The sequence below is a fragment of the Saccoglossus kowalevskii genome, chromosome 2 (genome assembly GCF_978046115.1).
Source record: "Saccoglossus kowalevskii chromosome 2, keSacKowa6.1, whole genome shotgun sequence".
Taxonomy (NCBI): domain Eukaryota; kingdom Metazoa; phylum Hemichordata; class Enteropneusta; family Harrimaniidae; genus Saccoglossus; species Saccoglossus kowalevskii.
Genome location: NC_140642.1, coordinates 38,816,314 through 38,831,756, shown reverse-complemented (window position 1 = coordinate 38,831,756; position 15,443 = coordinate 38,816,314). Strand labels below are relative to the sequence as shown.

Genomic DNA, 15,443 nt, shown 5'->3' with positions numbered 1-15,443 from the left:
TTGTTTGTAATTAGGATTATCTAACAAAAGGCTAGATATATGTTCAACGTTTAACATTTATTAAGCAATGCTTTCTAATACAACCATTAATGGTTGACTTGGATCTACAAATGATTCCCTGAAACAGAAAACAAACATATGTGGCACACTTGTCTAGTTGCAGGTTCCAAATTGACGCATGTGATGATAAAAAGAGAGACCTATTTTAATATTTTAAACTATTGGTATTGACACTTTCTGTCTTCCATATACTCTCCCTTGTAGTCAGTGGGTAGGTGAATGAGCTATTGACAATCTTTATGTTTTGTTACTAGGGTCTATTATTACTCAAAACATACCCAAAGTTTTTGTAAATAATTACTGGTTGTAGAAGGGTTATATAAATTGTATATTTGACCAGCTTGATTGTGTAATATAATTTTCTTTATTTTATGTTGAATTAACAATATTTGGAAACAATGGCCTTGCATTATACCACCCTCTAACACCAATGACGAACTCATAGATTGAGGGCGCTATAAACTTGCTGATGGTGAAGATATCAGTTGAATAGGAAACTTGTGCTATGACATTATTTAATCAGGAAATTGTGGAATCATAGGAATTTATACAGCTATATAATTTTTACATTTAACTAATATCATGTGTAATATGATCACCTTGCCCAAATCATATGAATATCTGTCCTCACCATTGATGTCGTCTTCGTCAGTCTTTGTTGTATGCGAATTTTTTAAGATATTAGTAAAAGTTTCACTTAACAGTTTGATGCTGTTGTATGGTAAGCCATGACTGCCTTAATACCACGTAGTATATTATGTGGACCACTTAATTCTATATATGATGTGTCTACCTTTATATTATGTAAACATAGCTTTATACAATGTGAACATACCTTAATATTATGTAAACATGGCTATATACGATGTATGTATGTCATTGTACCATCGTATCGTATAATTCACATTGTATAAAGGTATGTTCACATTGTATAAAGGTATGTTCACATCGTATAAAGGTATGTTCACATCGTATAAAGGTATGTTCACATCATATAAAGCTATGTTCACATCGTATAAGCTATATTCACATCGTATAAAGCTATGTTCACATCGTATAAAGGTATGTTCACATCGTATAAAGCTATGTTCACATCGTATAAAGGTATGTTCACATCGTATAAAGCTATGTTCACATCGTATAAAGCTATGTTCACATCGTATAAAGCTATGTTCACATCGTATAAAGCTATGTTCACATCGTCGTATAAAGCTATGTTCACATCGTCGTATAAAGCTATGTTCACATTGTATAAAGCTATGTTCACATCGTATAAAGCTATGTTCACATCACATAAAGCTATGTTCACATTGTATAAAGCTATGTTCACATCGCATAAAGCTATGTTCACATCGTATAAAGCTATGTTCACATTGTATAAAGCTATGTTCACATTGTATAAAGCTATGTTCACATCGTATAAAGGTATGTTCACGTTGTATAAAGGTATGTTCACATCGTATAACGGTATGTTCACATATAAAGCTATGTTCACATCATATAAAGCTATGTTCACATATAAAGCTATGTTCACATTGTATAAAGATATGTTCACATCGTATAACGGTATGTTCACATCATATAAAGCTATGTTCACATTGTATAAAGGTATGTTCACATCGTATAAGGGTATGTTCACATCGTATAAAGGTGTGTTCACATCGTATAAAGGTATGTTCACATCGTATAAAGCTATGTTCACATCGTATAAAGCTATGTTCACATCGTATAAGCTATGTTCACATCGTATAAAGCTATGTTCACATCGTATAAAGGTATGTTCACATCGTATAAAGCTATGTTCACATCGTATAAAGGTATGTTCACATCGTATAAAGCTATGTTCACATCGTATAAAGCTATGTTCACATCGTATAAAGCTATGTTCACATCGTATAAAGCTATGTTCACATCGTCGTATAAAGCTATGTTCACATTGTATAAAGCTATGTTCACATCACATAAAGCTATGTTCACATTGTATAAAGCTATGTTCACATCGCATAAAGCTATGTTCACATCGTATAAAGCTATGTTCACATTGTATAAAGCTATGTTCACATTGTATAAAGCTATGTTCACATCGTATAAAGGTATGTTCACATTGTATAAAGGTGTGTTCACATCGTATAACGGTATGTTCACATATAAAGCTATGTTCACATCATATAAAGCTATGTTCACATATAAAGCTATGTTCACATTGTATAAAGATATGTTCACATCGTATAACGGTATGTTCACATCATATAAAGCTATGTTCACATTGTATAAAGGTATGTTCACATCGTATAAGGGTATGTTCACATCGTATAAAGGTATGTTCACATCGTATAAAGGTATGTTCACATCATATAAAGGTGTGTTCACATCGTATAAAGCTATGTTCACATCGTATGAAGGTATGTTCACATTGTATAAAGGTATGTTCACATCGTATAACGGTATGTTCACATATAAAGCTATGTTCACCTCATATAAAGCTATGTTCACATATAAAGCTATGTTCACATTGTATAAAGATATGTTCACATCGTATAAAGCTATGTTCACATATAAAGCTATGTTCACATTGTATAAAGGTATGTTCACATTGTATAAAGCTATGTTCACATCATATAAAGCTATGTTCACATTGTATAGGTATGTTCACAACGTATAAAGGTAAAAACACTTAATATAATATTATATGCACATCGTATATAGACATATGCACAGCGTATAATGAATTAAGTGGTCCACATAATATACTACATGGTATTAAGGCAGTCATGGCTTACCATACTGTTGTATACCCTCATTAGTCTGTATCCATTCTGAATTCTTATTTGTTTTTCAATATCTAGATTCCCAACGGGCAAGGTTGTAATAGTTATGCTATGTTTATGTTATTCAAATAACATAAATATGTGCATTACTTACTAATACACGTGTACATGTATAAAATAAGAAATATATATTTGTACTGAAATAAAATTGTATCTCACACTGAATCACAGTTTTTAATTTATCGACAAACTCCTCATGTTGTCATGTCTGTGATAAGTTGACAAATAATTATGTTTCTTGACACATTACGCTGAGTTTATTCTGACATATCGTTTCCAAACCACAGGTTCATTTCATACACACCTTATGTTAGTACAACAGAAAATACACCCATTCATTGCATTACATTGTGACAATCTCTATTTGTCATTCAAATGATTATCATGTGCACTTCCAATCAATGATTGAGAGAGGCTAGATGTTCACATGCGCAGTCGATGCTGGGTCTACCTTGAACTACTTTTTAAGACACCTCATAGATGCTTCACTTGCATTATAATAATAATAATAATAATAATAATAATAATAATAATAATAATAATAATAATAATAATAATAATAATAATAATAATAATAATAAAACTTTATTATCACTGTAAAGAAATTACAATATTTTAGGCTCTGAATAATAAAGTCAAATTAAATATCATGAAAACACATTATTTATAATAAAAATATTGAACAAAGAAAATTACTAAATGCTTCAATTATATGAGTATGATTAAGAAACTGTTTTGGAAGAATTATTTTCTTCGAACTTTGGAATACTGATATATTTGCCCGGTTTCAAGATTTCACAGTGCATAAATACATAATTACTATCCACAGTAACAGAAAATTAACATAAAATGTGCAAAATTGATATAACGTGCAAAATTAAAAACCAGCTACTCTGGTATTGTGCTTGAAACAATTTCCTGATATGTTAAAAACGCGCAAATCAGGAAATGAAATATTTAACTTTGATGGAATACAGTCTCGCAGAACGTTCTGGAATATGCAGTCTAAAATACCATTAACAGACTTGAAAAGAAATAATATGTCAAGATAAATGCATCTTTTTAAAAGAATAGGAATATTTAAATGATTACATGTGTGTGTATAACTGACGTTGCCCTGATTTCGGATCAATTGAAATAGTGGTCCAAGTCCTGAGTTTAATTTAGGTAGATGATAAAGCTCCTTTGAATGGCTTCAGTTTTGTAGGAGTTAACCTTACAAATACTTTACCAGGTGAGACATATTCGCGTTTTGGTCTCATAAATGATATGTACAGCAATTCCTACCATGTGTTTATGTGCGTGTAAAATGTGCAACCGATTTACCACGCGGGGTTAGTATAAGAAACAAACAGTGCCGATCTAATTCCACTATTCAAAATAAATATGGTATATGCGCTGACTTCCACATCCACGGATCACAATGAGAAGTCTAGCAACGAAGTTTTCACAGAGTCTAATTAGAACTTTGCCCACTTGTTTCTTGTTTTCCCAGGCAATCTGATGTCCATTAATAACATGTACCATTTCTTCAAGTGAGCGAACGCCAGGGGGTGAAGGCAATTTTCCACACTTTGCCTTCGGAAACGTGAGTTGGTCGGTTATGCACACCGTGGTTAAACTGATTTAATGAGTTGCTTTCTTTGCTCAATATTATAATTTTTCTTGTATTCGTCACAAGTGTTCAAATTACAATGACTATAATAGGATCACACAGAGACAATCTTTATAAAAGACGCCGCGGCAACATGTAATTAAACAATCCTAAACCTAACAACTGTATAAACACGTTTTCACTGTTTGCTTTTTTTTTAATTTCATGGCTCCAAAAAACTACCGCATATTCATGGTCAGTGTTATGGAAGTTTCTTTATTCTAATACGCAAAATTGTTCGTTTCTAGTTTGTCTTCAAGTTGTTTTTTGCTGATTGGACAACTTTTGTCATAGAGGGCGCAGCGCTCAACAGTCAGATGGTTTGGGCTACCAGCATGCTTAGCGCGCATAGATGCTTTGAAATACAACATAAAACTAATCGGCGTGAGTGAAATTATAGATCTTCTATAAGGTTCATGGTGAAACCGATAAACGGTTATTGGCAAAGACCTTGAACCAGTGTGATAATGTCGTGCCGCGGTTGAAACCAGTAGCATACATTTCCTAGGAAATAATTATGGTATTTATAGAGTAATCACGGCTTGTCGATTTCTATCGTTCTATTTAAATTGCTGTTCTCTTTTTGTGTGTCGAATTCATACTGCCATGTTAGGAAATTAAGTCATTATTGTGATCTCGGATTTTGATTTACAAGATGACACAAATAGCATTACTGTGTACAATTCGTTTATTAAAGTTAACTCGAATATATTAAGTTACACACATCTGTGCACGTCAAGTCTAGTGTCACGTGACTGTAAAATACACTACTCGTGGATACACATATAAGAATAAAAGTGTGAAGACATTTATTGATATGCATCACGCTCATCACGGCGGAGCATGGTGTGTGTTTCTATCTCTCCTGTTGTTCCCGTAATCTATGGTATGTAATTAGAACGAAATTGATAGTACTTATTAAATACAAATGTATATTAAGCAAAAAATAGTTATCATCAATAAACAACTACCCTTTTTAAAAACGGGATTTAAACAAAATTACTAAAATAACTGCGTAGACTAAGAATAAGTGATTAACAATTAAATAAACCGTTTTTAGCTTCCCACATAGAAAAAAACGAGATGCAATTGTTTGAGATCACCACCGTGACCAATAGCACGGTAATACTTGTCTTGGTTGTCATGGTAATAATTCGTATTTTAACATATATCGGTACTACAACTTTTAATAATACAAGAATATATATATATATATATATAATGTAACTTAACGTGATACATTATTTCATTACCCCGAGGTTTGACCTTCTCCTAAAGTAAATAAACACAATAAATATTTCTCTATATTAGCTAGCCACGTAATCCAGCGTACCATTCTCCATTGTATATGCGATTGTTACAGACATCTCTCCACCGTACAATGTACATATATGTTGAGTAGTTCATCAATTACCCGGTGCGTATAAATGAGTGGCCCTGTATTCATTCTCTATCTGTGACCGGATATTTCTGTGAAAACAATATATATAACTTGACTTATTGTTACTTTTTAATATTTAGTGTGTGTAATCGCGGCGTGGAGATTTTCTTCAGACGGTATGAACCACCCGTCGATTATTTTATTAAATCCATTTTGAGTTACATAATTTCATGATTATAAGCATGACAGAGTTTTACAGAATTGATCTCACGGTCGATATCCACCTTAATATCATAAAACCCCATCAAATAATATTGATTTCCATAATTGCTGATAATCTAAATGCACTCTATCTGCATTCGATTGGCTTCTTATATCGTACCACCGACGGTGTATATATGCCATATATTCCACAACGATTCGCTGATTGCTAGACCTCGATACAAGCGAAGATGCGGCGTTTCTACACGGAATGCATTCCACCCAGAGTAACAACCATGCTCATCGAATTGTAGGTATAAAAATAGGATCTCGTGCTGCGAATTCAGATCGGATGAAATATACCGCCCTCAGACAATTTGAAATGCGACACGATTGGAACTATTTGTTGCAGGTTAATGGTAGCAGATTGGAATAAAATGAGATGGTGATGGTAAAATCCAACCCACATCAACTACTATACAAGCGAGGTCAAGCGTCCATGTCGTGTTTCACTTCCAATAGGAAACTGTTAAATTTGAACAGAACCAATCCGGGTTTATTCAAGTTCAATCTGATATTTACGCTCTAGTTACCTTAGATGACCGATATAGAGTGCAAGTTTATGTATCAACGTAAAACAACAAGGTCAGTATTACATTCTCACAGAAATCTCAGTATACGATATATATTTAATGCCTCTATGACGTCATGGTTGTGAAAAAGTGTACGTTTTCTTCAAATCTCGACTAATCAATATTTGCAATCGAGCGTAGATTCCCAATCTTTAGAAGCCTCGAGTCTTTGGCGACTAAATTAAAGTGGAGTCAATATGTTGTTTTTCATATTGTACACGATCAATGCGGTGATGTGCCGAAATTTATCCAGTATATTCACGAAGGCAATGTTTATCTGTTATAACGCTGTATAAGTTTGGCGTCTTTTCATCGCAATATAAAAACATGCATCTACGTAACTGCCGCCTGTGTGACAGTATGACCGACGTATACGTGAACTTTTATACATGACTTATCGCGGAAAGAAGTACATTGTAGTTGGTTGCACACTGCTTGGCTACAACCTGATTAATAAGTTTAATTCCTACGTCGTTTGAAAGTTACTGAATAGTTTTGGGCACTGGGCACTTACGTACGACTTTCGTATTGTGTTTACTACACTCAGATAACCCTAAGTTGAACTTGTAAATTCGCTGCGATCTTAGCGCATACTGTCGTTCTGAACTCGACGAACCCACCAGAGAGGTGCATCAATGATATTGTAAATAAATAATTGTTGTTTAAAATTTATACTAAACAAATCGTTGTTTTTATTTTTCTAGATTTGGTTGATAGCAAAAAGTAACAATACAACTGAATGCATCGCCTTGGTACATGTACTGAACTGGAAACACAGAAAGCAAAGACCAAAATAACGCCCTCTGAACAAAGCATTGATCAGAAACTCGGATGTGTATTTTTACCTAACACAGAGAACACTGACGGTTGCAAGCGAAACCTCGTCAAATGCTATCACATGGAATAACTACAACGTGCGGCTTCATTGATAATTCGTTAACATGACTGTGGCATCCTACCGAACAGCGTGTGGTTGTCAGCGCCGGGTCACCACGACGCAAACGTGCCTGCCCCATCGTGGATTAAGTTGCATCTAAATGCGCACTCGATGTTTTCACAAGAACGTCACTGAAATACTTGTATTTATTAGATAAATAGAAAGTGTTATAAGACATACATCGTCCCGATTTCGTACGTGCGACTGATGCTGTGAAGCTGACAGCGAAACACGGTAAGTTATGGCACAGTGACAACACGATATTTGTACATCATCAACGTAACCCACCGGTGCGTACACGGATAATTTACATGTCATTAAACATATTTGCTTATTATTCCAGATATTCATCATTTAATTGCTGTCAATTGCTACGTGTTAAACCGTACTCTGTCAGCGTCACCTAAAATGATTCGTCGTAAACGTTGACACCGGGTTGCACCGTGGCGGCGACCACTCGCACTTTCGGCGCGAGGGATGGTGAGCAGATCTCCTCTGTTCCGCCGCCACTGGCTGACATACTAGTAGATTGGCCAAATCTCTGTATAGCACGTTGTCAGTTCCATCTCTATAATTTTTTATGGGATGTGCCATGGTCAATTAACATGTAGTGCGGTTACTTATGGGCGTGATTCTGCCCACAGCCTCATGTCTGAAACAAATACTAGTGATGGCGCGCATCATTTCCCGCGAAATCATAAATAATCGTGAAACAAATTTTAGTCGTGTACACATGGTCTAACGATGTTCATATGGTAAATTATCACCCAACCTTGTTTGTTTGTTTGGTTACTCATTTCGTCATTTGTCATGTTAATCCATCCATGCTATGGTGTGTGTTCGCGCGATGTCGACCATAGTAGTCTATAATAATAATAATATCACTTTTTTGTCAGAACTTATAACACTGACTTTAGAAGTTAGATATTAAACTTACAGAATTTGTCAATTTCAAAGGAAAAAAAAATATTGGCAATAGAAGAGCACATGTCTTGTGTAAATGTGTTCTGCCTGATACAGAGTACAAAGCGCCGCCATTTGTTCGCTGACATTGTACAGGCGACATATTTACGTAATCGCCATCTCGTGTGTCAAAAAAGTGTATTCTGTTACGAGTCTCTTGCAATCATCGCTTACATATATTTTAATAGTGACGCGAATAGTCAATAATATTAACTCACAGCTAGCCTATTACAATTTGCGTCATTTTATGCGGTTTTTTGATTAACGAAAGGATGTTAAAATAATCCCAGTATGAAAGAAAGGGGATTACATTTCAAGTGTTCTACTTTTATTGATTGGAAAAATGTAGTTGGATAAGTACCCGGATGTTGTATCAATTAAGTCTTCTTTCGAAGCGCACAAATGAAACTTACAACGTACGAAAGATAAAACACGTCCTTGGGTTATATGAGCAAGGCCTCTTGATTTGAATTAAAATCCCCTGTACATGTCTTTACTCTGACTTCGAAAAATATGCTTTCAAGCTGTCATAACAATGTCACTGTCAAATCCACGGACATCATAATAATGCTAGTTAGAACAAGCTGTTCAGATAATTCGCTACAAAGATGATATATTCTTGGTATACGTGTTCGTCATATGCCTAAACACAGTCCATTACGAAACCTCTAAATACATAGTATCACACGAAATTTGTTTAATAGTGTTGTGGTTGGAAATATATTAAAATGTCAAACATTCCACTTCGATATGGAATCATCGATTTATCCGACAAGCCTGGGTCTACGAATCTCATAGCGTTGACCCGTTTCACTACTCGGTCACTTTAGAAGTGACTATCCATGGTTTACGTACGACGGATATGCTTTAAATACAGGATGCTCTTTTCATTAGAGTGCCTTTCTAATATTACCAATTGAAGATTATAGTATCATAGAGGATGTATCCCGCCATGTCATATAATTACGACATCTCATTTCGTAATATATCTATTAACTCGGGGAGAATTTCTAGACAGCGGGCGCTATTTCGAATGTTTGAATAGCTGCCAAAGATAACATTTTTAATGGATTGGTGTTCCACAAAACTGCATACTATTACGTGACTTGAAACAGTACCCTTGCTACAGATATCTTGACAGAATGTTGACATGTCATGCTACGAAATAAAAGCCTTCTGTATTAAGGTGACTCAGCTTTAACGATCAACACCCGAATCAACGTAATTCATTTTGACACCGACGTCCGTACGAGTAAAGTGTGAACGCCCTGACGTACGTGCCGCAACCAGTGCGTACTTACGTGTTATAATATGCATATGCGGTAACTCCTCCCATGGGAATCAACGTTGTCACGGCAACCGCTAACCCTAGTGCCGTATCCATCAGTTCATCTTCGAGCAGGTCAGACAGATATTTATCTGGTATCCAGTCACTACAGCGCACACCTGTATATCCACGCGTACACCTGTCAGCATAAACGAAGAATGACGTCAGACAAGAAAGAGCAAGGTCGATGTCTGGTCGTGCTTAGCCGCCACATTTCATTTTCGTTTTAGAGTAATATTCCACGATTGCAAAGCTGTTTTCTGCGTAGAAAGTTGCTGTCAGAATATTTCAGCATGTATTAAAACTATATCATATTTGGGGTAGTGGGATATTCATAAGAATTTCGCAATGATATTGTTAAAATGACGACGAGTTAATGACAATAAGTGAATATAACAGAACAGAACTGAAAAAAACTTTAAGGGCGGCAGTCGTCGCGCCGCGTCCTGTTCGATATGGGACTCATGGCGACGCGTGTAAAATACATTGTTTATTTACATGAAATTCGAACACGCGCTGCGCAACGACCACCGCGCTTCAACGTAGCACATACAAAACATGACGTAAAATACAATATTCCCATTGTAACATGGCGGAATACAACATAACGTACCGTAACATAACTTGTAATTGAAAGATGTCTTAACACTATATTTACCATAGTAACACATAACATAACATCATCCACTACACGTCTTACATAACTTAACATATAATACATAACTCATACTAAACCTCGATGTTTTGACTACTCACCTGCAAGAGTTTTCCCCTAGTTCTGGCAAATATCGACAAGTACCGCCGTTCAAACAAAATTCTTCGGCTGCCTTTTTCTCACATTGACTATAATGATCGGATTTTTTCGACGATTCGTCTATAATTGTTGTGGTCGTTGTCAAATCATCGGTTGAGTTTAATTGTTCAAAAGTCACACGTTCTTGTGCCATGTGGGTGTCATTTACAAATGCCAACGAGGTCACTCTGAGACTATTTATCGTGGACGGTATGATGTGATCAGGTCCTTGTTTTGTCGACAACATCGTGTCGTGTTCTCTGTCACTTGTATTCTTCGATGCGGCATTTATAACCATGGAACCATTTCTTGTTGGCGTCGTTGAAGATGGTAAGATTCTGTTTATTGTTTGACTGTGGCTCTTAGTTGCCATTGACTGGACCACAGAAATTCGGTTTATCTGACCTACAACGGGCGGCATTGTAGGATACGATGAGTTGGTTATGTATGTTACGTTGTGTTTATTTGTTTGATATATGCGTGGCGTACTGGTCAATTCAATTTTGGTTTGTTCGCTAGGAATTGTCGATTTGTTAACAACTTGTGTTGTCAGTGAACGTTGGATTTGTTTGTCCGTTTTAGACGTAATTGTCACATCTAATGATGCATTTTTGATCTGGTTCGAAGAAAGTACATGTTCATGATGATCCACAATTGTGGCTGGTAAGACAGATATCTGACCGTCAACACTATGTTCACTCGGCGCATGAACTTGAGTGCTAATGAGTATGCTCGGTGACGAAGTTGTCTTGTCGCCAAACAGAAAGGTTGGTAGTGTAGGCGTTCGGACGCTTGGTAGTGAACGATTCTGGTCATCAACAATATTCCGTGATGGTTTGAGGGTATGGCTATCAGCAATGGGACTTGGTAGTGTAGATTTCTGAGTGTGAACAGAATGGTTTTGTGACTTGTTGGTGTGTTCTATAGCGGTCTGTATATCGTCAGTTTTAGTGACCTGTTCCACATAATTATTGTTTGGTGGTTTAGTGGTCGGCCTCGCAGCAGTTTCATTCGGTAGATTAGTGAACTGTTCTACAACGATATTTTCTAGTGGCTTACTAGTAGTGGTCGGGCTTTCAACAGTTTTACTTTGTAGAACAGTGCCATGATCTACAGTGATATTTACTACTGGTTTAGTTGTCGGTCGTTCAATAATTTTGTTTGGTTGTTCAGTACCCTGTTCTTCAACGTTTTTATCCGGTGGTGTAATTGTCATGTTAATAGCAGTTTTATTTGGTAGACTAGTAGCCTGTTCTACAACGATATTGTTCGGTTGTACACTTTTCGGTATATCAACTGTTTTATTTTGCAGTTTAGTAGCTTTTTCTACAACAACATTCAAGTTGTCTGGTTGTTTAGTAGTCGTGGTATTAACAATTTCATCTGATAGTTTAGTTGGCTGTTCTACAACGATATTGTCTGGTGGCTTAATTGTTGGTCTATCAACATTTTCATTGAGTAGTTTAGTTGCCTGTTCTACAACGATATTGTCTGGTGGTTTACTTGTCGGTCTATCAACATTTTCATTAAGTAGTTTGGTGGCATTTTCTACAACGATATTGTCATCTGGCTTAATTGTCGATCTATTAACATTTTCATTGAGTAGTTTGGTGGCATTTTCTACAACAATATTGTCTGGTGGCTTACTTGTCGGTCGATCAACATTTTCATTGAGTAGTTTAGTTGCATTTTCTACAACGATATTGTCCGGTGGCTTAATTGTTGGTCTATCAACATTTTCATTGAGTAGTTTAGTTGCCTGTTCTACAACGACATTGTCATCTGGTTTAATTGTCGGTCTATCAACATTTTCATTGAGTAGTTTAGTTGCATTTTCTACAACAATATTGTCAGGTGACTTAGTTGTCGGTTTATCAACATTTTCATTGAGTAGTTTAGTTGCATTTTCTACAACGATATTGTCCGGTGGCTTAATTGTTGGTCTATCAACATTTTCATTGAGTAGTTTAGTTGCATTTTCTACGACAATATTGTCTGGTGACTTAGTTGTCGGTCTATCAACATTTTCATTGAGTAGTTTAGTTGCCTGTTCTACAACGACATTGTCATCTGGTTTAATTGTCGGTCTATCAACATTTTCATTGAGTAGTTTAGTTGCATTTTCTACAACAATATTGTCAGGTGACTTAGTTGTCGGTTTATCAACATTTTCATTGAGTAGTTTAGTTGGCTGTTCTACAACGATATTGTCCGGCGGCTTACTTGTCAGTCTATCAACATTTTCTTTTTGTAGTTTGGTGTCATTTTCTACAGCGATATTGTCCGGTGGCTTACTTGTCGGTCGTTCGTCATTTCCATTGACTAGTTTAGTGGCATTTTCTCCAGTGTTATTGTCCGGTGGCTTACTTGTCGGTCGATCAACGGTTTCATTGAGTAAATGCTTAGTTGCCGGGTCATTAATAATTTCACCTGGTTGCGAAACAGTTTGTCTAATATAATCTCGGCTCGGTAACGTGGATGTCTGTGATATATGACGTTTGATGTCAGTAGATGTCAGAAAAGTCGTCTGACCATCCGTAGTATGGTCTGGTTGCACAGGGATACGACCGCTGAAATAGTCTGGTGACAAACGCTCGGTATTAAAACTATTACCTGATGACTTAGAAGTTGGCAATTGTTGGGTTTGGTCAATTTTAGCTACACTGGTAGCAAAACGGATAGCATCTCCGATATGCCCGATAACCTGGTTTTCTAACGGCACGTTGACCACTGTGTTACGTACGAGTATACCCGTTGTTGTTGTTCTCCTTGGAAATAAATTTTCATGACTGCCAATCAAACTGGGGTTATCTTGTTGATGAGATAGACTATGGTAATTCCTGTCGCGCCCACTGATAACGGCAGATACACGACTTTGCGTGGTTGATATTACAGATTCCGCTAGCGTATGGCGAGTTGAAGTTGTTAAGGAGGTGAACTCCCACTCAGAAGCATCCAACACAAGAGTTGGTTCGTTTTTACCACTGCTATTTTCTTTGATCATAGTTGGTGTTGGTTTTATTTGCATCGTTTTTGGTGTACTATATTTTCGATACACTAGTTTAACGACATCATCATGAGATTCACAAATCGTAGGTGTAATAATCGGATCTACAGTGGAATAAGATCTGGTCGGTAGTATTTTCAACAAATCTTCATGCTTGGTAGAAATTTCAACTTTGTTGTTGAGATCAGGTTGTTGGCCGCTGGTCACTTGAATTGTCGGTGTGAAAGCAACTCCCGGGGACGCCCTCGTTGATAATTTCGTCTGCACTAGTTCGTCATGTGGTGTTTTCATATACATAGTTGGCATAACAGCATTCGGTTTTGACTGTGTCGTGAAACTTTTCAGCTCTTTGTTCTGTACTTCAGATCTAGACCCTGAATGTCCGACAGGTTCGTCTTTATCTGGCGTCGGTTTTGTTTGGAAATTATTCGCGTGCTCCGTTTTGAATTCTGCAATGTGCCTGCTTTTTGCCGTGTTGGTAGTTACTGTATGCGTTGGAATAAGAAGAGTCCCGTCACGTACTGTCGTCACAAGTACATGTTTTGATTCAATAATACTACTCTCCGTGTATATAGGGATGGACGTTAAGACTGGCGTGTTGTATACTGACGTTTTTGTCATCGTATTCGGTATTTGTGGTACTGTCTCCGTGGTGTTAGCGACTGTAGTCGATTTTGATGCTTTTTCATCAAGTGTCCTGTTATCATTATAATTGTGAGAGATTGTGAGTTCCGTAAATTTCGATTTATCTGTGCTTGTGTTAACGAGTGTAATGTGAGACTGAGTCATGCCAGTATGTGAAACAGCGATACTGTGAACGTTTTCAGGGCGTTGCGATTGTTTGAGTCTGGTTTGTTCAATTGACGCAAGCCCAGTTGGTTCTATTCGCGTCTCACTACGAGTCTGCGCAGTTGACGCTAACGTGCTATGTGTAATTGTAAAATTGAGTTCTGATGTAGTGTCCTTATCTGATTTTAATGAAACACTGCGATTTTCAAAATTACGTAAATAGATTGTATCTTTTGAATCGATGTCTGTCTCGTCCACCTCACCGGAGACGTGTTGCATTGTGGGTACAATCTCTTCCACTTCGTTATCTTTTCGATTCGATGTCTCATCTCCGTCCGATTCATCTTCCCATGAATTGAGTAAATCGTTCCCTGTTTCAATATCGCTGCTTTCTTTTTTTCCGAGACTCGATTCGTTTTCTTTGAAGAGCGAGTCTTTGTCGCGATAAAAGTATTCCTCGCCGTATTTCTGTTTTGCTAATTTCCAACGCAGATACTGCTCATCTTCAGACGTTTGTTTTCCGAATTCTAATTTTAGTTCCAAATCAGCGGCATCTTCGCGCTTTTTATCGAAATTATCATAAAGAAAAAAGTCATTGCCGTCACTGGGGTCTAAGTCCCGTTCAATGTGCTGTTCACTAATATCATCAATCTCTACATCCGGAAAAGTAATCCAATAATCAAACGGTGCCGAGTCACAGAGAGTTACAAGCAACATCACTATAAGAAATACTCTTTTTAGCATCAATATTTTCATTTCTTGTTAATACACTTCACACGTGGTGAACGAGAGGATAATTAGAGATAACAACCAGGTCGAGTCAATTGCGATCGGTGTTTATTCGTTAGACACTCCGTGATCCGAGGTCAGG

General features: G+C 36.6%; 2 protein-coding genes across 5 annotated transcripts in view; one reads left to right on the top strand and one right to left on the bottom strand.

Annotated features, from left to right (window-relative positions):
* Positions 1 to 5,212: 5,212 nt before the first annotated feature.
* On the bottom strand, positions 5,213 to 11,194 carry LOC102800625 (uncharacterized). Its single transcript, XM_006815737.3, has 3 exons — positions 10,740 to 11,194; positions 9,958 to 10,122; positions 5,213 to 6,012 (listed from the first exon to the last, which is right to left on the bottom strand). Exons 1-3 carry the CDS (start codon positions 11,147 to 11,149, stop codon positions 5,949 to 5,951), a joined length of 639 nt encoding a protein of 212 aa, XP_006815800.3. The 5' UTR covers positions 11,150 to 11,194; the 3' UTR covers positions 5,213 to 5,948.
* Positions 6,560 to 15,443, top strand: part of LOC102808790 (transmembrane protein 196-like) — a 61,889-nt gene continuing 53,005 nt past the window's right edge. The window contains exons 1-2 of one of the 4 annotated variants that reach the window (XM_078008730.2): positions 6,560 to 6,769; positions 7,461 to 7,927. The gene's annotated coding sequence lies outside the window, so the exon portion shown is untranslated. Of the gene's footprint in view, positions 6,770 to 7,460; positions 7,928 to 10,989; positions 11,107 to 13,655; positions 13,747 to 15,443 lie in introns of those variants that run through there. The other 3 variants (XM_006815730.3, XM_078008735.2, XM_078008731.2) reach the window with 3 other exon arrangements.